This window comes from Equus quagga, chromosome 16 (genome assembly GCF_021613505.1).
Source record: "Equus quagga isolate Etosha38 chromosome 16, UCLA_HA_Equagga_1.0, whole genome shotgun sequence".
Classification (NCBI taxonomy): Eukaryota; Metazoa; Chordata; class Mammalia; order Perissodactyla; family Equidae; genus Equus; species Equus quagga.
In genome coordinates this window covers 27,222,182-27,247,663 of record NC_060282.1, presented here as the reverse complement: position 1 = coordinate 27,247,663, position 25,482 = coordinate 27,222,182, and the positions used below count along the sequence as shown (strand labels likewise).

At 33.2% G+C, this 25,482-nt stretch overlaps 1 protein-coding gene across 1 annotated transcript in view; it reads right to left on the bottom strand.

The window, feature by feature from the left end:
* The window catches only part of CSMD3 (CUB and Sushi multiple domains 3), a 1,175,747-nt gene that overhangs the window by 104,020 nt on the left and 1,046,245 nt on the right, over positions 1 to 25,482 (bottom strand). The window contains exons 39-45 of the mRNA XM_046642300.1: positions 16,612 to 16,730; positions 15,431 to 15,500; positions 10,299 to 10,415; positions 7,033 to 7,242; positions 3,203 to 3,391; positions 2,310 to 2,487; positions 748 to 893 (exon numbers count right to left, since the gene is read on the bottom strand). Of these exons, the coding sequence (XP_046498256.1) occupies positions 748 to 893; positions 2,310 to 2,487; positions 3,203 to 3,391; positions 7,033 to 7,242; positions 10,299 to 10,415; positions 15,431 to 15,500; positions 16,612 to 16,730 (1,029 nt within the window). The remainder of the gene's footprint in view (positions 1 to 747; positions 894 to 2,309; positions 2,488 to 3,202; positions 3,392 to 7,032; positions 7,243 to 10,298; positions 10,416 to 15,430; positions 15,501 to 16,611; positions 16,731 to 25,482) is intronic.

The window sequence follows — 25,482 nt, the reverse complement described above, 5'->3', positions numbered from 1 at the left end:
TCATCAAACCACGCTGAGGCGGCGTCCCACATACCACAACTAGAAGGACCCACAACCAAGAATATACAACTATGTACCGGGGGGGCTTTGGGGAGAAAAAGGAAAAAATAAAAAAACTTAAAAAAAAAAAAAAAACTCTGTGAAACCATCTGAACATTCTTTCAAAAATTCAATGTTATGAAGACAGCACCCAGAATAATTCTATACAGAGAATTAACATTGAAACTCTTCATAAATTATTCCACAGGAGTAAAAGCCATGAACTTAATGATCTGGAACAGTCACTTAAAACTGTAGGATTCTAGAATAGATACAGTTTTGAAACAAGTGTCTAAATGAATGAGTAATATGATGTCAAGCATAAAGATATTGGATGCTAATTTTAGAAAGACTCACAGCAAGTTGAATAGACTGAACATTTTGTGTTGAAAAATCTATTGATGTCTCAAAATTACACGCAATAAAATATGAACAGCTGGTTCTCTTTTATCGGTTTCCATGCAAAAATGATTATTTTCTACTGGGTAATTACTGACTGATTTATTTCCTATTTCCTTTTGCTTGCATTTTAATGCCCCTAAATGCTTAAAAGAAGTCATTCTTTGCAAGTAAATGCATTTGAAGTGATAAAAAAGTGTCAAATTTTAATACCTTTTCAATCACTGGTTAAATATATATTACATTCAATTTTTCCAGGACAATTTTAAACAGTGACTAACGAAATAGGAACTCTGAGATATTACTAACCGTGATAACTGAGCACAAAAAAGCCACTTGTTGTGAAATCACTGTGGAATTTGATTAGAATCTGATTTGAAGTGCTATAGACTGATTCCAGAGCAGTATTGCCACTGAACTGCCCAATCTGAGGTGAGTTTTGGTCTGGTCCATCCCTATTAGAGAGAGACAGAGCAGGGAGGGGAAAAAGAGAAATTGAGATTGATTTTTTTGGAGAGTTTTGCACAAAGTTTAATGAAAGTATTACATATGGCATGATAAAGGTGTGGTAGATGAAATAACCAATGAGCACCAAATCATATCAGTATATTTTATGTTTATTTAGGTGATAACGTATTTAAAAATGTGAAGTGCAAAAACAGATCACGTTTTTACATAAATGAAATACACCTATATTAGTTGTAATCGATTATGTTTTCTTTGGTTTACTGACCACAATCCAGATTCTCCCAAATGCTTGAAGTTTGCCCTTGTTTTATTTTCCTCAAAACAATCTTGAGAATCATAGACTGTCAAATTTAGAAGGAATCTTAGAACTCACACAGCAATTAACCAATTGTCAATAATTACATTCAGAGATTTTCTTTATAACTTTTTTTTTTGGGGTGAGGAAGATTGTCACTGAGTTACCATCTGCTGCCAATCTTCCTCTTTTTGCTAGAGGAAGATTGTCACTGGAATAACATCTCTGCCAATCCTCCTCCATTTCGTATGCAGGATGCCACCACAGCATGGCTTGATGAGTGGTTTGTAGGTCCATGCCTGGATCCAAATCCCCAAACGCCAGGCTGCTGAAGCAGAGCTCGTGAACTTAAAACCACTATGCCACCAGGCTAGCCCCCAACATATTTTTAAAGATGTTTCAGTTGACAGGATAATAACAATGTAAACATAATATTTTGCAACAAACAATTATGACAGAAATCCAATGGTTACATTAAATAATTGTGATTTCAATATGGGCTTTTAAATTTCACTGGTTTTGGGGGCCAGCCTGGTGGCATAGTGGTTATGTTCACGTGCTCCACTTTGGCGGCCCAGAGATCATGGCTTGGGATGCCAGGCATGGACCTACACACTGCTCATTAAGCCATGTCGTGGCCATGTCCACGTCCTACATACAAAATAGAGGAAGATTGGCAGAGATTTAGCTTAGCAACAATCTTCCTCACTTCAAGCAAAAAGAGGAAGATTGGCAACAGATGTTGGCTCAGGGCCAATCTTCCTCACCAAATAAATAAATTTCACTGGTTTTGTAAATAGAGAACTTTCTTGCCTTAAACTTCCTCTGATATGAATTCCCTGGTTTTGCACATTAATTTAATAATAAACCACTATTTTCTCACCCATAAAGTTTTTGTTCTAAGAGTTTAGCTACTTCATGGGCAAATAAGTCAAAACCTATTTCTTTTGTTTGTCTCATTCTACAACATATATACTGTCACCCTCAGGTACTCACATCAATTCAAATAGATGGCAATTTGTACAGAGGATTGTGACATATTTTCATCCCTTCCTTGTTTCACTGTTATATACAGTTGAATCAATCAATAACAATGGTCCTGACTTACCACACAGTAATGAAATCATAGATTGGTTCTGTTTGAAGGACTGTAAAATTGATATAGATTCCATTCCCAGGAGGTACTCTTACAAGCCAAAAACAGTCTTGAAAGTTTGGATATTCATCAGGATACCCAGGAGAATAAATGGTGCCATTCATTGCAGTTATATTCCCTCCGCAAAGAGCTACAGAAAAGATTCAAAACAAAATGTTAAAATAAAATAACAATAGACTGATTTTAGAGAAGAGAAACATTGCATACCCCTTAAGCAGTATAAAATACATCTATGTCATGTTTTTACCTCAGTTAAGGTATATAAAATGAAGCTGGCAACCATGAACGTAATATAGTCAGTTTTTATTTATTTTTCATTGTGAGGTATGCTACATAATTAACTATCACTAGATTAGTAAATTACATTGTGTTCTTTTTCAAATACTTGATCAAAGCATACACTGCTCAACTTTCATTTGTCTTATATTATGTATACATGTAAGGCCTTATAAGAGGTTCAAGAGCTTTTTATCTAAAAGGGTTTTTTTCCTGAGAAAATGAGCCCAAATTCAGTAGCAGTATCTGAGTGATTGGTTTATAGAAGAACGATTATTAAACACAGGCACATATACCCACACAGACACAGAGGAGAAGCTCTAAAGTGTTAATCAACTCTATTTTCACTTCCAATGGGGAAGGTTAGGACTCCTGTCAATTATGATAAAATGAGTTATTCATCATGGAGCCTTATATACCCTTAAGATACTAACTATAATTCTTCAACTGAAAGATAGAGTGTATATTTAGCATGCTATTTGAAGACGAAGACAAAAAAGAGTACCAAAACAAGAACTACTAAACACAGATGATATCACCTAAAAGATAGCTTCAAGTTAGAAGCATACCTTCACACCTTGGAAGTGGATGATTCCAATTACGGCTCACTCCATGAAGGCAAGTGAGAGCTGAATTTCCAAGGAGTGTGTATCCAGGGAAACATTCAAATGAAATGGTTTGACCCACAGTAAAATCATTGCCAATTACAAAACCATTTCGAAACGGACGTGGATCAGGACAGCTTTGCAACTGATAGGCTGGAAAAGGGAAAAAGAAAGATGTTTTTCTTTTCTGAATTTCGGAATACCACAGATGGGTACTATTTGCAACTTGCCAAATAAATGCAGTGCCACTTATTGTTACTTATAAATAGTAATTCAGGTTTGTCTTAAATGATGGCAATGACAGCGTGACATAAATTTCTTCTCATGTCTATGATTTTCATATTTAAAATGTTAAGTACGATTCACAAAACTGCATTCATTTTCTTCACCCACTTATGCAACCTATCTAAATTATAAATTTTACTGAAAATCTAAACTACTCTTATGGCCACAGCTTTAATCAAATATATTCTGAACTCTTTTACATAGAATGCAATTGCTTCCTGGTTACATTGCATGTACACAGAATAAAAGAAACATATGTGTAAGCCTAATTCTGAGCCTTTCTAAACTTTTTTTTCACTAGTTTTTCTCTGAAAGGAACAAATCACTATATCACTCTGTTGAATTCCTTTAAATAAGTTATTTAACAACATAAAGTACTAGGAAACAAATTTCCTTCTAATATAAATTTTTTGTACTCAACTTATCATGATATTTTTAGCACTGCAGTATAACTGCATGTTTATTTATTCATACTTTTCTTGTTCTATAGTCTACATGAGATCGAAGTTCCTGTTAGTTTTGTTTACCATTGTATCCTATAGGCCTTGCCCATTGCCTTTCATATAGGTGCTTAACAAATAATGTGGAATAAATTTTAAACCTATAAACAGTGAGTGTATTCATATATTATTAATATTTAGGACTTTATTTTTAAGAAGTTAAAAATTGTATTATAATTAATAAAATTTAAATTACCAGTAATCAGAAACCATTTTGCTACTGACCATTCAATTCTAAATTCCGCAAATATTGTAAAATGTGAAATAATGTAAAAACTTACATTTGAAGTTGAAAAAGCTATCCTACGATGTTTACTAAAATTAACTCCAATTTTTAAACTAGAGATTTCAGAATGAGCAATCCTTTTAAGATACTAAGTGTTTTTAGTCTATCTTTTTCAGTTAAATTAATACTCCACACACACAAAAGATCAAAGCCAAATGAGTTATTCCAATTTAAGACAAATGTGTATCATTTGATCACTAGGAGTTGGAATATATTATTCTATTAAATAAACCCTTTCAATTTTCACTCACATTTAAAAGATAATTTTTCTCATTTTTATTCAGATATAATTGACATACGGCTCTGCATTAGTTTAAGGTGTACAGGATAAGAATTTGACTTTCATATATTATAAAATGATTACCACAATAAGTTTAGTTAATTAGATAACTTTGGAATAGAATAAGACTCATAGACAAATGTGTGATCCTGTGATAATTTAGACAATGTTTACCTTTCTACGATTTTTAGTTTAATGAGGAAGTATGAGAAATAGATTTTAAATGTTCAGGAGAAAAGTTCCCATCCTAATATTATATAAAATACAGGGCTTAACAAACCCAATAATGTTGCCAGTAACAACATTAATTTTGGAACCAAGTCCTTCAGTAGAAGGATACACTTAATTGTATCCTACACTTTTTTCAAAAATTCAGAAAGTTCTTAAAGTCTAATCATAAAAATCATCCAAAAATGACACTGATTCTGTGAATCTGTATAACTTAACCTATTTCTCAAAAATGACATTTGCTCAACGATATAAACGCAGTAAAATAAGAGGTAGTTTTAAAATTCAACGTAATTCACAAGTAATATATAGTGATCATTGTAACACATTACAGCTCATGTCAACAATATTAATGTTCTATCAATAACAGTAACAAATTCTATATCTTTTATGCTTTTATTAGGTAAGCAATCTTTTTTCAAAGGTATGTTCACTTAAAAATGCAGTAAAATTCAAATTACAGTTTTCTATCATTCAAATAAAAACATTATTTTGAGAGGGAGAGGAAAAACAGGGGCAGGGAGAAAGAAGATAGAGCCAGGTTTAAGGTAGATAGCAAAGTGCTTGGCATAAGGCTAGAGATGACCACAAATACAGCTCCATCTTCTAGCACCAAAAAAGAAACTCAACCAACTGCCCGATTGTTTTTGAAAGAATTAAATTTCTCAGGAGCATGGTTAATTCTGTACCTAGAGCTGGCAGAAATGACTCCTATTTTACGTAAAGGATGATGTGTGATGCTCTTAAGTTATGTATGCATGCATAATACAAATTGTAATTATTTTACACCCATGTAGTTGGATGTTACAATGTCTATTTTAATTACTTTCCAATTTCCTTTTGAGTATATACTTTTATTCAGCAAATATTTATTGTGCTTTTACTCTTCTAGGCACTTGAGGTACATCAACGAACAACACAAAGATCTCTCGTGTCCCGGAATTCACACACGAAATACCACATACTCATGAAATCCTTTCATAATTAGGGCAGAGATGTAACTAAGTTTTAAGCTCATTTTGATTCAAAACTGCAGTTAGTGCAACTACATTGTTTGTGTAAAATATTATAATTTTCAATAGACTTTTAAGATATGAAATAATATAATAAAAATAGCTAAAATGCCCTAAATAATGAAATACATTATTCATTTACATTAATTTTATTTTCATTTTATATTCATTTTATCATATGAAGTTCAAACAACTTATCTGGGAGGTACTATTACTAACTCCATCACGCAAATGAAGCAATGGAGTCAAGCGGTAGCCCACTTCAGATTGAACAGGGAGAGCCAACATTTGAGCCTAGGCCTACCTGAGTCCAAACTCTTTATTCAAAAGGGATCACAGTCCTGCTCAAGGTCATGTAGCAGTTTTATATTAAAAATAAACCTAATATATATGATTGTCCAAGTATTTATTTCATATTCTCCTGACAGTAGAATGGAATTAAGGAACGTCATATTATTCTATCATTATAAAGTAAAAAAAAAATGACTTTACATATAATACATGAGTCCTACAAAATATCTTTTTAATACACTCTTTTTGACGTAAGAGCAAAGATAAACGTCTGATATCCAGTTTGCCTTGCTTAACTGCTTTGCCTTGACTTGCTTGATTTGATTGTGTATTAAGACTAACTCATGGGGCCGGCTTCATGGCCGAGTGGTTAAGGTCGCGGGCTCCGCTGAGGTGGCCCAGGGTTTGGATCCTGGGCGCAGACATGGCACTGCTCGTCAGGCCACGTTGAGATGGCATCCCACATCCCACAGCTAGAAGGACATGCAACTAAGATGTACAGCTGTGTGCAGGGTGGGTTTGGGGAGATAGAGCAGAGAAAAAAAAAAGATTGGCAACAGTTGTTAGCCCAGGTGCCAATCTTTAAAAAAAAAACAAAAAAACAAAAAACAAACTCTTTCAACTCCTCCAACTTCTTAATTAGGTAAAAAAAAAAAAAAAAAAAAACAAAAAACGACTAACTCAATCCTTATTTCATGGCTAGGATTTTCTAAGGCCTCCGAAAGACACCATTCCTCCTACATAGTGGCCTGAAAGTTGCATTATTAAAAAAGTCTTCCTAGTTGAAGCTTGCTTTGGTTTAGGTTCCTTTTTCTGACTAAAACAGAAAATAGAAAAAACTTAGAGTTAGTTAGATTGCTAATAGCTAGTTTGGGGCTAAATAAGATTTCACTTCTTATTATTCCTCTCACCTTGGTATACAATGTGGAACCCTTGTTTGTTTTGTGAATAGTCACTGTGAAAATACAAGCTGGTTTCATGGGTCGTGCTAAATAAGGAAGATGGTATTTGAGGACCACTAAGTCGGCCAATAACAGTACTAGTTTCTGAGGATCCACTTCTTACTTCCAAATAATCGTGTATGGTTTCTGTAGAAAAATTTACAAACTGGAGATGTACACCTAAAGGATAAAAACAAATATAATACTACTTTATTTTTTTTACCAAATTTAATACACACACAAACACACAGGCTCACATGAAAGTACTTAGATATGTTTCCACTTAGTTCAAGAGGCATACCCTCAAGGTCTGGGCCATGGGTTTGCTGTCTGCCCAGGACAATTAGTTTTGCTAGAGTTCAAAGTAACAGAATATTGCTCTCAAATGCCCACTATTTGTCATACGGGAAAACCTCTCATTTTACTACAATGGCACTATAGCAAAACTAATTAAGTGGCTTTCTTGCTCTTTAACACCATTTAAAATTGTATCAACCAATTTTCAAAGATAAAAAGCCACTCAGTTATTTGTATTTTGTACAAGGCCAATTTGAGGTCAAAATATGATTACAAAGTTTTTATATATTAACATAACCAGATTCCACAATTGCACTAGAAATTAGTCATTCGACTACAGGAGATAAACCAACTTCTCGAAAATATTATTTAGAGGCATGTAATTTACCAGCGTGCCCTTTTAGAATTTTGCTTGACAGAAGATAATGCTAAATTTTATATAATAGTCTCAATAAAATCTAGTAATCATTATTATATGCTGTTATATTGCAATACAGTCTCAACATAAATATTACTAAAATACAACTTAGTGAAATGTCTCTGGGATGGAAAATTAAAATAAAAGCCTCATTGAGGTATGTTTGTCTAAGCAATTAATATTTAAGTTTAGTGAATTTGATGTTTTTCTTACAACCACCATTCTCCAAATTGCTAATAACAAAATTTGACATTTATTCAGCATTTTCTTTTCTCCAGGGATTGTTTTAAGTATTTATATACGCTTATTTAACGCTCACAGTTACTCATGAGAATGAGGAAATTGAGGCACAGAGAAGCTGAACAATATGCAAAGTTTACACAATGACCTAAAAGAGCTGAATTTCAAACTCAGACACTCTGGCTCCTAAACTTTTGCTCTTAATAACTACATGGGGTTCTCAAGTAACATTTTGTTCATGAAAAAAGAGTTACATGGAAAAAGAGTTCCATGGACAAACAAATTTGGGAAATATTGAAAATATGCTTTAAAATATTAAACAATTTTCTGTACAATCACACAAACTTCTTGAACTTTCAACATGCTGCCTTAATATGTGAGGCTCCAAGATGTGGATATTTTTTTCTAAAATTTTCTCCTGAGCCCTCTTTTCACAAATTATCTTGTCAATAATTGTTTCATGGACATGAGAAAATACTTTTTTAACTGTTGATATGATTGAATTTTATCTCAAAAATTACAAATTACTTGTTCAAATTTATTATAACTAATATTTGATTTAACCAAAACTCAAAGATAACAGTGGGGTTATTTAAATGTAATCAAATCAGAAAATCTTTTATGTTTTCATTTCTAAAACAGAGATGTGTATTCTTTTTAATTTTCAATGAACTTGATTTTTAAAATCAGGATAGCATTAGCAAGAAGTAAGTTGAGGAAGATATAATGACACTATTGAAAACATGTTTAGTAATTTATTTTAAAATAATTCGTTTAGCCCCATAAGCAACACGAGGTAAGCCCTCTTAAGTGGCCAGTAAAAGACACATAAGAATAACCATACTGGTTATTCTCTTTCAAGCAATGGACATAAAATTGGACTACAACTTCAAACTAAGGGTGTCTCCACACTACAGCCAGAATAATCCTCATTAGAAGATCCCCCAGTATCTTTCTTACAGTGGCTTCCTGTTCTCCCAAAACCTCAGGCCAGTCACATACTGTTCACACTTGTTAAATTTCTTGTTACATTTCTTTAGCTTTCTCATCTGCATCTTTCCGCGTCACTCTGTTTACGTAGAATTTCTTTCCCATTCCCCACACACTGACCTTCTTTTTTGGGCTGATTCTTACTTTCTTTAAAGCCACAGTCCAGGCATCACTTCCTCTGGCAAGATTTTCTATATTTCCTGGACTAGGCTAGATGTCTGTACTAAGTACAATCCTGTACTCTTCATTATACTTTATTGTAATAGCATATTTGACTACTTGTCTCCTCATTGTACCTGTAACTCATCTGGGGAAAGGTACAAAGTCTGTTTTACTATGCATTTCATCCCCAGCACTTAGCAACATTACCTGGAGTAAATATGTATTCAGTAAAGAATTATCAAAACTATGTTTTCTGTAAATTTATGTAAAACATTTAAATATGAATTTGTATTCTGAGGCTATAGATGCTTCTGGGTAATGAGGTACCTAAATTCAATCCTCAATAAGTGAGATAGTACAGAATTTCTTAACGGCTCTAAATCTGTCAGGTTTGTGCTTTGAGGAGTATCTACTCATCCAAGTCTTCTGTGATTTAGTGAACAAGTCTATCCTCAATCTAGCACTTCTCTTTATGCATTTATAGACTCATAGGATATGAAGAAGCTACAAGAGAATATATTAGTGATGTGAGAAAAAATCATTAAATGCAATATATATAATGCAATATATCCAAAACACTGGGAATTGTTTTATTAGAACTAGAAAGGTATTACATCTATGTGAGTATTTAAGCCTACTTTTACTACTTTTCAAACGTAAAATCTTATTTATTTAAAATGAATATTGGGTGAATTCAACAGATAACCAGAAAATTATTTATCTAAGTATTACTTGGTTACAACAATAAGAAAACAGTTACAAAAACAATTATACACGAAAATCATATTGAATTTATCATTGCCACGTACATCTAACTCAAGCTATATCTATACATATAAATTAGAAAATATCATAAAGTTATTTATCTATCACCTATCTATCTCTGAAATTAGAAAATGCCCATATTCCTGTAATTATCCAAGTGATAATTCCTCTAATTATCCAGGTGAAATATATTTGACTTAAGTAACAATTACCTAAATTTCACTTCTCAATTTACATAACTGTATGTCCCCCCAAAGTAAACTCCAATTTGTGAATACTGTATAAGTTCTTTTTAGACATGGATTTCTTTTAAGGATGCATTAATGATATTGAAAACTTTTTCGCGTGTTTTTAATGTACATACCAAAACCTACGGGCAGCTTTATTGTCCACGTGCAATCTAAGCTGCTGGGGTAGTTTCCAGGAAATCCAGGGCTGAGGATCACACCACTGAAATCTGACATAGCACCACCACACTGAGCTGCAAGATAACAGGTTCCACGTAAGCCCGAGTAGTGGAATACTTTACTGTATTAAAAACAGATCGATATTATTTCAAGTCTTAATCAACTCTCTGAGTTAAAACTGTTTGATATAAATTTGAATATTGTCAACTCTTATTTACCACACACTAGTAATCAAACATAATCAATTGACAATCACTTTCTAAAATAGCATAAAAAGACAACATATTTCCTTCCTCAACAATAAATGCAAGCTAAATCAATTATTGCACAGCAAGGAGTAGCTCACGTGCAATGAATACAATCAAACAAGGAGCACATGTCCTTTTCCACAGCGAGCATTTTGTTTTTCATCCTTAAGTACTTCTAGTAATGTTTTGATTCATTCCAAAGACGATATAATTCAGAATAAAATTAAGCCAACAACATCTGTGCTAAGTACTATATTCAAGAGGGAACCATTTACACAAATTTCCCTCGTTTTCTTCTTTTTCTGAGGAGGCTAAAGATAGAATTTTAAGAAAAATATTGGTTTCTATTGGTAATATGTGAGGGATTCACAATATCACACATGGGATATGGCCTCACTGTGTCCTAAAAGAATTTAGACAAAGAATAGGGAAGTACAATACAAGTAAAAACATGTACCCTAGTTTGAGAATTGAGGCATAATTTATAAAGGTACTGGTTTTTGAATCCCTATCATACTGATTTACTATTGCTAAGCTAAGTAAAAAGTATAAGAACAGATAATTACCCAAGTTTTAAGTTTAACATGAATATAGAAAATTATTTAACATGGATTAAAAGAGCAATCGCATCTGTTAACTGTGGTTTGAAGAATCAAATTTCGTGACTGCACATCGAGTTAGAAAGCTATCCTATAGAACACCTACCTGAAATTTCGCTCATTTATTTCTCGTTAAGAATAACAACAGAGAGATACTCAAACCTCAGGTTATATATCATAAATGCAAATTAGGTAGAAATTTTATCAATGTCCTATATGATATCAATAACCAGTTTGACAGCTATCTTTAACTATGTGAACTGAATAAATTATGTATCAAGCAGATTTTACTACGGAAATAGGTATATATAATTATATGTATATCATCGTGTACTCAATCTTCATTCATATAAACCTTTCTTTCAAACTTGTGATTACACTTGAGATCTAAATTTACACCTGATATTTTCCATCCTTCTGAAATCTCAGGTCATCCATCCTTAAACTAGAGCAATTTTCAACACATGTATGCCATTAATGTCCACCAATTCATTTTTCTAAAATTTGATTATCCACATACATTCATCACATAACCTGATAATTAACGAGTGGGAGATAAAATATTTTGGCTAATCAAAAATATTTTGAAAGTTTATGGCGAGACTGCAATTGTAGGTTTGTTTTGCTTTATTCTGAAGTTTGAGTAAAAGAACAGGAGGACTGTCTTTTGCTTTCTTGCTTTCACAATCTCAAGTCTTTGAGCTGCTCATTGTCCTTCTCCTTCTGCTACTTTCCATCTCTTTTGGTATGATCTGACAATCCTGTCGTCTGCATTGCCCACCTTTCCAGAGTATAAATCCCAAAATCACAGGAAAAAGGATAAAGAGTAAACGATAATAGGAGAAAAAAAAGAATGACAAACCATGAAAGACATACGAAGAAGATCCTAAAAATGCACCTGCCTTCAGCTCACACTCATGTCGATTTTCTCAGTGCTCTGCAATCTCACACACTCCTAGGCCTTTAGTGACAATTCTGTGTGTTTTACCAGGGTCTTTGTGTAGTCTCTTTTGTGCTCCACTACATACTTTTTGTTAAGGACACAACCATATTATAGTCCTCCAAGATAAAATCATCTTTAATTCCTCTTTCTGATTGGTCTCTACGACACAAATTCTCAAGTGACTTTCTCTTCTTTCCACCAAAATATCCAGCAGACTGTTTATTTTCCAGTTCACAAGGCTATAACCTTGTTACCTGATGACTAGAATTTTAAGACGTTCTCTGAGTCAGGATCCTGACTTCGGTTTCTCCCTATAATATGACCATTATGTCACTTCAGATACTTTGTGTATAAAATATAGTACAAGGTTCTTGTCCAAAATCTATAAAATACAAAAAAATGAGTAGAAAATAAAGAAAAATGCCCTCTAATTCCACTACCCATAGACAACCTGTTTATCTTTATATTCCTTTTTTTCTCTGCCAAAAAATATGTATGTATGCACGTGTGTTTATATGTGTATGTATATAATGAAAGTAGGATCATAGTATGAATCTTTTTAAGCCTTTTATACTTAACTATATATTGTAAACTTTGTCCATGTCACTAAATATTCCATTACAATTTTCACTTCCTTTTTTTTTAAATTCTATCCTCCACTATTGGACTCTTAAGTTATTGCCTATATTTCACTGCATTATCTACCACTCTGAATGCCTTGTCTGTCCCAGGCTGAAATACTTTAAACACATTCTTTCATTTAATTCTCACAATAGGCCTGTAAGGCAGACATTATTATCCCATTTAACAGGTAAGCAAACAAAAGCTCAAAGAGTTATACACTTGCCATACACAGCTACCATACCTTAGCTGAAATTTGAATACAGATATATTGGACATCAAAATCTGGTAAGTATTCCATACAGTTGCATGCCAATTCATGCTATATAATAAAATTTAAACTTTCTAATTTAATTTTATTAAAATACTTCCATCTAATATTTCCCTTGTTAACAATGTACAATGGAAATACAGATTTAATCAAAATCATTACTTTACCTAAAAAGTTAGCAATTTCTTAAGAGTAATAATTGGTGCGAGCAATATAGCAAGATGGAAATTGTAATATAATACTGAGATGGTATTTAAATTTAAACAGTTACATACAATGACATAATTAATTTACTTAGGAAAAATCCTAGGTAAACAATTAGAAGTGTACATGAAGCCATGTTAAAAAGACCTATAAATGTATATCAAAAAGACAAAAAAACTAAACTGTAACAAAAAGAGGATAATGACACAAATTAGACTATGTAATGCCAGGAAGCCATTTTAAAAATCAAAATTTTGAAAACATGTTATGGTATGGGAAATTATTCTAAGTCAATGTCAACAAAGAAAACATTATTTAAAAAATACTTACTGTGGTATTCCAAAACTTTATATTAATTTGTTCATTACACAATATTTATTGGAAGCTTACTTAAGATGAGAACTGTTCTAGGCACTGGGGATATGATAATGAACAGAAGACCTAAATTCTCTGCTCTCGTACCAGCAGAATATATGTGCTATTTGTTTCGTTCATTGTACTCTTTTATATCACCAATTTTTTATACTCAATTGGATATACATACACTTACACACCCCACACACATAACATGCTCATAAAATTGGCATTACCTATATATATATGTTTTTACTTATATATATATTGTTTTTACTTATATGTGCATGTAAAATATATATATATGTTTTTACTCATATATATATGTTTTATATATAAGATATAATAGGCATTATATCTACCTGTCTATATATATAATTTTATAATTGGCATTACATGCATTTATAAGTTATTTATACTACCTAAAGAAATATGTCCTTTAAAAAATATCATCCAATCTCAAGTCTGAAAGCTTTCAATATCATTTGCCAATTAAACACATCCTTACGCTTATTTTCCAGGACTCTCCAGTGAGAATTGTGTACATGGCACATAGGCCTTACAGGCTGAATTGTGTCCCCCCCAATATTTGTATGTTAAAACTCTAATCCTCAATGTGACTGTATTTGGAGATATGGCCTTTAAGGAGGTACTTAAGGTTAAATGAAGTCATAAGGGTGGAGCCCTAATCGAATAGTTCTGATGTCTTTATAAGAAGAATAAGGGATATCAGTAGTGCTTGCTCACAGAGAAAGGACCATGTGAAAACGCAGGGAGAAGACGGCCATCTACAAGCCAAGGAGAGAGGCCTCAAAAGAAAGCAACCCTGCCAGCACCTTGATTTTGGACTTCTAGGTCCTAGAACTGTGAGAAAATAAATTTCTGTTATCTAAGCCATCCAGTCTGAGCTGTTCTGTTACGGCAGCCCAAGCAAACAAATATTATACAGGTTTGGTCATTTTACAGAGGTAGGTCATACAAATCATGCCAATTCTTTTGCTTTGCCCTTTTTCTTACCCAGAAAAGTCTTCTTTATTTATCTATCTTAACTAAACTTATCATCCAAAATTCTGTGTAAATTTTATGGGCTAACTATGTTTCTCAACGACTTCAGTCACCAGTCTCATCTGTCTGAAATTCCATCATGTAGTCAATGGTATAATTAAACACTAAATTACTCTCTTATTTCATTTCTTTTATTTCTACCACTCTAAATGGTAAACAAATCTTTTAAAGATAGGGATCATCATCCCTCACATTTTTTTTCCATACTCTGTAGAGCGCAGTATATTAATGGTTGCCAACAGATGCCAGAAATGAGGAAGAGAAAAAAATTAAAGGGTAGATAGAAATAACTAGAAGCAATACTAAGTTAGGGCAAAAACTTGGGCCCATACTTTCAAAGCCTGCAGTGCCCTTTCAATATACTCCATATCTCGATTGCCTGTCACCACTGAAGACAACTCATGGTGTGTCATGCTCCCTCTGGTAGACTCCAGATTCTTTTCCTATTCTGACTCAATAGTAAGCAATAGAATATATACTTATTTTTCTGACTATGGGTATTTCTATCATATCATACTGAGAAACCTCTCTGGGGATCAAAAAACCTAGTATCTTTTCTCAATTTCTACAGTTTTAAGTCATCCATTCATATTAAAGTTTGGGGTAAAAAAATTGTAAAAATTTAAACTTAAAAATAAAAGAAATGATGTGAAACATTTATCTCAAAATATCATTTCCATAAAAGCTGACAAAAGGCAAACTATATGTTTGAACAACATCATATACAGGGTGTATCTTTAAACTCTGATAAAGCTTATAAATGATTTATATTTCTTTAACCTACCTAAACAAATTGGGATTGGGTAATTCCATCTTCTTACAGGTCCAGGCATACAGGTAATGTGAGAATGACCCTATATAAACAAGACAGTGCAGCTCAGGAGACATTTGAAAAAGTCTAAAAGCATAATGAATGATTATTAAGACAAGCGTAAATATATATTGTAATTTATAGATTTTTTTTTACTTCTACTGGATATCTTAGTATGACAAAATAGAAAAGGTAATTATATACATTTGTGGTAAAACGTAAGAAATCACAAGGTCCCAGTAGAAAACTTAAGACTCCATATCACATTAGAATTATGGTTTTAGCATTTTTCTACCAAAATATGTTCTACTAAAATACTGCAATGATTATACAAATGAAATGGTCATAAACATAGTTCTTTATGATAAATTGCTGTAATATTCAAGATTAAATATGTTAAAGAACAATTATAAAATTCTTTCATAAAAATATGAAAACAAGTCAGTTAAGGTATATTAAATTTTCAATTGAAATATAAAGTCCAGAAAGATTTGACTGAACTTCTGAGACTAATAATTTGTGATACAACTTTAAAGACTATAAATTATTAATTTTTAATTTTTCTTCCTAAGGGAATTTGTTTACTTAACATGTGAAATACTTTCTGCTTCAATTTTTTTCTTAGTTTCTTAATGGGTCTATCATTTAGGGAGATTTTTATGAGACCATAATTTTGAGACCTTCCAGAAAACCTACAAAAGAAGATCAATATAAATACATAAAATCAGAATACATATTGCAAATTCACTTTTTTTAGCAAAATACACTGGTAGCTGATTTTCAGTAATTAGGGGAAGTTATTTGCAAGGAAGTTTCATTTAATGCTTTAAGTAGTACTTCACTTATGTTTTCAAATTCTAAAGATCCAGAAGTTCAATTGTCATATCCTAAGTGAACAGAGAAAAAAGTGAAGCAAAGATTAATTTTGGTTCAAAAATCATTTTTGGTTGCTTGCAAACAAAAAAATTTAGTCCATTCCAGCAACTTCTCTCATGCACGTATTTTCTTGACAAATTGAATAAACTCTCACTTAAAGCTAAACTATGCAGCCTGAGATCAATATTGTTTTAAAGTTGTGGATTGTCAACCATCAGTCGTTAACATATTCTGAAAGGGCAATGAAAATTGAAACCATAATTTTAAAATAGGCTTACCTGAAGAGAATAGCCTTGATCACACTGAAAGGATATCACATCACCAACCATATATCTGTCTCCAATTTTAATTCCACTGCTAGGAGTCTGTGGTTCAGGACAGGAATCCAAGCCAATTGCTAATAATATGAAATGATAATAATATAAGTAACTTTCAAACAATGAATGCTTAAATCATGCATATTAAATTACCAAAGTTGAACACCTTTGTCATTAAAACTAGATTTTAATTGAAACATTAAGAATGTTCTGTGATCAACAGGGTGGCGACAGTGCAGAGAGCCCTGAGAACCCCTGGACTGTGACTGATCCAGTTCCAGCAGTCTACCAAAGTCACCTGGCACACTTAGCTTACACAGGAGATGCTCCTATACAAAGTTACTTCCTCAGGAATGGGAAAGGTAGCTGTATGGGTTGACTCATAGAAACAAACACAGAGAGTCAGACAAAATGAAGAGACAAGGGAATATGTTCTAAAGGAAAGAGCAAGATAAAACTCCAGAATAAAACCCCTAATGAAACAGATAAGTAATCTATCCAATAAAGAGTTCAAAGAAATGGTCATAAAAATGATCACTGGAACACAGGAGAAGAATGGCGGCACAAAATGAGAACTTCAACAAAGAGTCAGAAAGTATAAGAAAGAACCACTTAGAGCTGAAGAATACAATAACTGAAATGAAAAAAATACAGTACAGAGAATCAACAGCAGATTAGATTATATGGAGGAACAAATTAGCAATCTGGAAGACAAAATAGTGGAAGTCAACCAATCAGAAAAGCAAAAAGAAGAAAGAATTTTTAAAAATGAGGACAATTTAAGGGAACTCTGGGACAATATCAAGTTTACTAACATTTGCATTGTGGTGTCCCAGAAAGAGATGAGGGAGAGGAAGGGGCAGAAAATTGATTTGAAGAAATAATGGCTGAAAACTTCCCCACCTTGGAGAAGGAAACAGATATCCAGGTCCTGGAAGCACAGAGAATACCAAACAAGATGAACCCAAAGAGATCCACACCAAGACATATTATAAGTAATGGTAAAAGTGAAAGATAAAAAGAGAATCTTAAAAGCAACAAGAGAAAAAACATCTAGTCACATATAAGGGAACCCCTGTATAAGACTATCTTCTGATTTTTCAGCAGAAACTTTGCAGGGCAGAAGGGAATAGCAGGATATAAAATTAAAGTGCTGAAAAGGAAAAACTTACAACCAAGAATACTCTACCCAGCGAAGTTATCATTTAAAATAGAAGGAGAGATAAAAAAACTTTCCACACAAGCAAAAACTAAAGGAGTTATCACCACTAAAGCGGCCTCACAAAATATATTAAAAGGTCTTCTCTAAGTGAAAAAGAACAGGTCACACCTAGGAATAAGAAAATATATGAAAGAAAAAAATGTAACTGGTAAAGGCAAATATATAATACAATTAGTAGATCAATAACTTTAAAAGCTAACATGAAGGTCCAAAGACAAAACTAGTTAAATCAAGTATAACTACAATAAGTAGATAAGGGATATACAAAATAAAAGATGTAAAATACCATGCCATAAACATAAAACATGAAGGGGGGATTAAAAATGTAGTGCTTTTAGAATGCATTCAAACTTAAGCAACTATCACCTTAAAATAGACTGCTATATATATAAGTTGATACATAAGAACCTCATAGTAACCACAAACCAAAAACCTACAATAGATATACAAAAAGTAAGAGAAAGAAACCAAATATAATACTAAAAAAGTCATCAAATCACAAAGTAAGGAACAAAGAGAAGAAAAAAGGGAACAGAGAAGAACTACAAAAACAATCAGAAAACAATTAACAAAATGGTAATAAATACATACCTATCAATAATTACCTTAAATGTAAATAGACTAAACACTTCAATAAAAGGATACAGGGTGGCTGAATGGATAAAAAACAAGACCCATCTATACGTTGCCTGCAAGAGACTCACTTTAGATCTAAAGAAATACACAAACTGAATGTGAAGGGACAGAAGATTTTCCACGCAAACAAAAATGAGAAGGAAGCTGGGGTAGCATCACTCATATCAGACAAAATAGACTTTAAAACAAAGACAGTAACAAAAGACAAAGGGACATTACATAATATTAAAGAAGTCAATCCAAGAAGAAGATATAACAATTGCAAATGTTTGTGCAACCAATCTAGGAGCAGCTAAATATACAAAGCAAATATTAACATACATCAAGGAAAAAATTGACAGTAATAGAGTAACAGCAGGAAAGTTTAATAAGCCACTTAGATCAATGGCTAGATCACTGAGACAGAAAATCAATAAAGAAACATTAACTTTAAATGACACATTAAACCAGATGGTATTAACAGATAAATACAGAACATTACATCCAAAAACTGCAGAATAGACATTCTTTCCAAGTGTACATGGAACATTCCCCAGGGTAAATCACATGTTAGGCCACAAAACAAGTCACTACAAGTTGAAGAAGACTGAAGTCATGACAAGCATCTTTTCTAACCACAACAGTATGAAACTAGAAATCAATTACAAGAAGAAAACCGGAAAAAACACAAACACACCGATACTAAAGAGCGTGCTACTAAACAACCAATAGGTAAGCAAATAAATCAAAGAGAAAATAAAAAAAATACCTTGAGACAAATGAAAATGCAAACAACTTTCCAAAATTGATGTACAAAGAATGTACATTTGCGCACACAGAATGGCAAAGCATATGGTTACAACTGTATCACCTTCAAAAGCAATAAAATGGGATTTATTAAGAAGAAAAAAGAATGTTCAGTGAACAAGATTTACCTGTAGATGTTGAGAAATGTGCTTTGGAACTCACCATAAACTATTTCTGTTGAAATTTCACGGCACTAACCATTAAATTTGTTGTTAGTGCCATGGAGCCAATTCTGACTGCTAGTGACCCTGTGTACAGCAGAGCAGAACCCTGCCTGGTCTTTTGGCGCCATCCTCTCACCTTCTGGAGTTATACCAGACAGTGCTCAGCTGCTATTCAGGGGTTTTCATGGAAAATTTTTTTCAAAATTGGGTGGCCAGGTCCTTCTTCCTAGTCTGTCTAGTCTGGAATCTCTGCTGAAACCTGTCCACCATGGGTGACCCTACTGGTTTTTGAAATACTGGTGGCATAGCTTTCAGCATCTCAGCAACACACAGCTGCCACAGTTTGACAACCGACAGATGCATGGGTGTGGTTCCCTGACTGAGACATGAACCTGGGCTGAGGCAGTGAGAGCGCCAAATATTAACCACTAGACCACCAGACCACCAGGGGTGGCTAACCATTAAATAGCTGTGCGATTACACTTAAATTCCTTTTTAACTCCCAGCCTAAATGTCTTCTACTGTAAAACGAACAAAAAAAGAAAATCCCCAAATAAAAAATAAAAATAATTATTTTGAGAATAAAATTATAATTGTAAAACATTCTTAGCAAAATGACTGAAAACTATTTGCTATTTCATCCATATCACTTGGTTCTTTCTTCCTTCATACAGAATGGACTTTTTTTTTTTAATTAAGATTATGATAGTTAACAACCTTGTGAAATTACAGTTGTACGTTATCATTAGTCATGTTGTAGGTACACCACTTCACCCCTAGTGCCCTCCCCTCACCCCCCTTTCCCCTGGTAACCACCGATCAGTTCTCTTTGTCCATATGTTAACTACCACCTATGAGTGGAGTCATATAGAGTTCATCTTTCTCTGTCTGGCTTATTTCACTCAACATAATACCCTCAAGGTCTATCCATGTTGTTGTGAATGGGACGACTTTGTCCTTTTTTATGGCTGAGTATCACGAGATATATTTTGACATACTTATTATATATAAGATTTAAAAAATATAATTATAAGAAAGATTTGTCTTCCAAACATACTGTAATCAGAAAGGAGAAAAACACGTAATTCACTGAGATTTAAAAAGTACTATGTAACATTTGAAATCAGTTATTTATGAAAGGGAGATAATGATAAAATTCAAAATACTTTCATTATTTTTACATTAACAATCTAATTTTCAACATAAAGGAATAAAACATACTACACATAGAAGGCTTACCATAAATAATTCATCTAAAGGTTTAGAAGATTGTTTGATTTTTTTTTGCCAAAACATGTGGCAAATATAATATACTCATGTTTTGCCAAAACGTGAGCATATTATTATTAAAACCTTTTTATCATCAATAAAAGCCAATGTTTATTATCCATTTCTTTGTAACTCACATTTTGAAGCTAATCTAACACATATTTGACTGGATGAGAGGAAGTAGTCACCACTCCAAAATCATTATACATACATATTAATTTCATAGTTAATGAAATTCATTCATTCATTCACCATGCTATTTCCCTCTGATACATGCTTTCATAGCACCACCCTCTACATCTCCTTTGTGGCACTTAACATAAACTAATAATAAGTAAGTAACTGTAATTTGTTCAATATTTATCTCCCCTCTGAGAATGGAAGCTCTAGGCTCTAAGGGCAGTTTAGAGCACAGCGTCTTAAGGAAGCACTCAAAATCGCGGGCTGTATGAATGAGTGAACAGTATAAAAAAGAAAGTGAATCTCAATATTGATCATTTCTTAATAAACACAAATGTCTACTTCTGCAAATGGAAGATACTTTGATGACACAGTGGTCACAGTAGCTAAAAATCATGCCAAATTAGGTGACATTTAAGGATAGAAAACGACATAAAAGCAGTAATGACAGAGTTACGATTAGATCAGAAAGTAAGACGGTAAAGAGGAGGAGTAAATTGGTCATTTGGGAATCCAATTGAGACAGTCCTAAAAGAGATTAGGGGAGTCTGTGGACTGGAATTCAATGCCCGTTGGCTTAATTAGTTTGGTTTCCAAACATATGTCGTGTTTCATATTTCTTGATTTTTTGTAATCTTGAATTTATGGACTTAAGAAAGATAAGGTACAATTAAATTATGATCTACTTTTAAAATTGCAAGGGCTAACTTAATGTCTTGCTTCCCCAACCAGATTTTGAGATCCAAGAATAGATAGAAACTGTCTTACATTTGTTTTATTCTCATTTAATACCCATTAATGGGCCTTACACATTAAATTTCTCTGATTTCATAGAGTCCTTTACAGGAATTACTGAATAGAAAAAAAAGTGAATTATGATATAAACATGTATGTCTTATCAATATCATTTCACCTTCCTTTGGTACAATCTTAGTTTCTTGGGAGTCCTGAATAGTTCATTTATTAGTCTTCACCATTAAGGTCATTCTCACAGTCATTCTTATTGTGAAGGCCAAATTTTTTATACATTCATTTCTCTGTTCTTTCTATTAAGTACCCCATTCAGGGTCATATACACAGACGACTATTAATAGCCAGAAGTGGTGATTTCCTCCTCTGGGAGGAGGATAAATAAAACTATGGCATGGTGATGCCATAGAACATAGAAACCTAGTTTTTAAGATAGGTTTGTACCTAGTATATATAGAGATAGGAAAATACTTATGAAAGAGTTTTAACTTAAAAAATGTGATACAAAACTCTATAAACTATGTAATAGCAACTTTGTAAGTTAAAAATTAGTATATGGGGGCCGGCCCAGTGGCACAGTGGTTAATTTTGCACGTTCTGCTTCGGCGGCCTGGGGTTCACCAGTTCAGATCCCGGGTGGGGACATGGCATTGCTTGGCAAGCCATGCTGTGGTAGGCGTCCCATGTATAAAGTAGAGGAAGATGGGCACGGATGTTAGCTTAGGGCCAGTCTTCCTCAGCAAAAAGAGGAGGGCTGGCAGCAGATGTCAGCTCAGGGTTAATCTTCCTCAAAAGAAAGAGAAAAATTCCTATATGCATATAGCCACAGAGAAAACTGACCAAAAGGAAACATGCCAAAAATTAGCAGTGGTTATGATTCTTGATTATGAAATTACTGCTGACTTATATGTCTTGCCTTGTATTTTCAAAAATTTTATAATGAACATGGATTACTTTGGACATAATAAAATCACTTATCTATTAGATAAATTAGTACTAGCAGAGAATTGGGGGGTACAAGAACATACTTCCTTCTATTTTTCTAGAAAAATTTGCATTGGACCAGCTCATCTGTTGAATATGATTGTTTCAAGGAAGAAAGTAACATGATAAGGTAATCAGACAAGCAGGAGAAGTCATATATTGACAGCCTCTCTTATTTTTTTGCAACCATTTATTTTATGTTCACTAAAGAAAACAGAACAGAGGGGCTGGCCCAGTGGTGCAGCGGTTAAGTGCCCACGTTCCACTTTGGCAGCCCAGGGTTCGCTGGTTTGGATCCTGGGTGCGGACACAGCACCGCTTGGCAAGCTATGCTGTGGTAGGCGTCCCACGTATAAAGTAGAGGAAGATGGGCATGGATGTTAGCTCAGGGCCAGCCTTCCCCAGCAAAAAGAGGAGGATTGGTGGCAGACGTTAGCTCAGGGCTAATCTTCCTCAAAAAGAAAAAAAAAATTGAATAGAAATATCTGAAAACCTTGCAACTCATATTTTACAGTCCTTTTTTTATTTACACAGATGACCTCTGAGTAATTAAAAGGTAATTTAAAAATGTCTTCTTTAAGAATTATTTTTCGTTCCTTTTAAGTGACAAAATCAATAGGTTATTTGTAGGAATCAAAAAAGAAAAAGAGAATTTTTGTATAAATGTTGCAAAGGATTCTCTCCTGCTTAGCCAAGGCAAACAAAATATTGACTCATTTGCAGCTCCATAAGTATAAATTTTGTAAAATTATGTCCTTGGCAGTCAAAGATGCTCTCTGGGCAAAATTTTTTAATGGAACTTGGATCAATTAACCTGCTGTTGCAGCCAAAACCAAACAAATGAATCTAGGGACAAATCCATATCAAAATTGCATAGAGTTATGTCTGCTGTCAAATTACTCTAGCTAGTTACCCTGGCTGAAAGCATTAAAACCTCCGTTCTGCACATCTCTAACATTTATTTATAACCCAAAATTATTCTTTCCAATTCTGTTCACAAGGCAATCAATCTGGAGTAGAAAATGTTGTTAATCATATCATTCATATCTGATCTGATTACATATATATATTTATTTACTTATTTATATAATACTTCCTAGTATTCCATAATGATTTTAATGAGTCTTTAATGCATTGAGAGAGGGAGACAGGGAGGGAAAGAAAGCTTAATTACTGCTAAGACTCCCAGTAACAACATTTTGCTAAAGGAAAAACTCCTTCATGAATTTGAAAAGACAACCCATGTATAAATTTATTGAAAATGAAGACAAAAAATAGTGGATTTGCACTTATGTGAAAAAGGACCAGGAATCAAATCATACGTCTTTGCACAAGAGGTTGTATTCAGTGATAGTGAAGATCTTGTTATTTTAAATATATAACATGTTCTCAATTTTAAATCTTTCTCTAAATAATGGATAAAAAATAACTATTATTTCTATGTTTATGCTATATTTGAGAGTTTTTTAATACTCTAGAATTAACATTTGGCATTCAACGTTTATCATTACAAGATAATAGTCTGAGAATAATGTTGAAGTTGGTGATAATCAAGGGCGAATTCAATATGATCTGGTCTACTAGTTTGAAGAGTTGTAGAAAAATGCAATGGCAAGCCTGCAGACTTTTTTTCTGATATAATGTAACTTGGAATTAATTAATTAATCTACTAAAGAAATATCTGTCAAATACCTATTAGGTAACATGTAACGAATGTCTGTGGATAAGTTTTTTTAGAAGGAACAATTCCGACTTAACGGTCACTGATGGGCAGCAATGGTTTAGGAAGATGTTGTGGTGCAGGCTTTGCTCACATTTACCTTGATCCTTAACTTTTTATTTACTTACTTTACTTAAGTTTACCCTAATTAATGTTTAACTTAGCAATACTCTGAATAACTAATTGAATATTCAGTGTTAGATCCTTATCAAACTTTAGCCTACCTAATAATGCTAAGTTAAATGATAAAATGTTAGAGTCTGATATGTAGGTACCATTTGTTCATTAAATAAGTATTACTGAACACCTACTGTGTACTCTGTATCTTATTAAATGCTGGAAATGCAAAGATTGATTGACAACATAAGCAACTATGCTCTAAAGAAACTCTTGGTGGAGAAGGAGGGGGGTTGTTTTAAAAGACCATTATTCTAGTGGAACAATCAAAATAAATGAAGGTTGTCCTTTGTTTAAATAATTATTTCATAAGGAATAACCTATGTGAGTACTAAAAAATGATAGATTTTACCAATTCACGATAAGGAGGGGGAAGGTGAGTGTGATGTTCTGGCAGACAAAGTAGCGTGTTAAATGAATGGAGTTTCAAGTGATTTTTCCTTCTTTTATCGAAAAGAGAGGGAGTGTTTTGAGAAAGGCAGCAAAAAATGAAGCTGAAAAGGGAGACAGGATATAGATTGTGAACAGCCTTATAGTCTTAACCAATGCAGGGAATTGTATTTTCCTTCTGTAGATAATGGAGGGAAAATTCAGTTATTAAGAACAACCTCTGTGTGCATCCTGGCTCTACTAGTTTCTTGCTCTTTTTCGTAAAGTCTGAGATGGTTTCTATGCCTCAGTTCCTTCACCTATAAAATGGGATGCAAAAATTCCAACTTCATAGGAATATTGTGATGCTTAAAAAAAGCAATACAGGCTTACTACTTAGACTAGTGCCAAAGACATAGTCAGTTCTCATCAAATGTTAACACTATTATTGAATGGTTTTAAGCTTGGAAGTGAGGTGGTCAGTTTGCATTTTAGACAAAGGATATCTTTTTCTGTTGTCATCAGAGTATGTTTCTGTATGTGTAAGATCAATAGGTTTCACATAAAAACTCTAG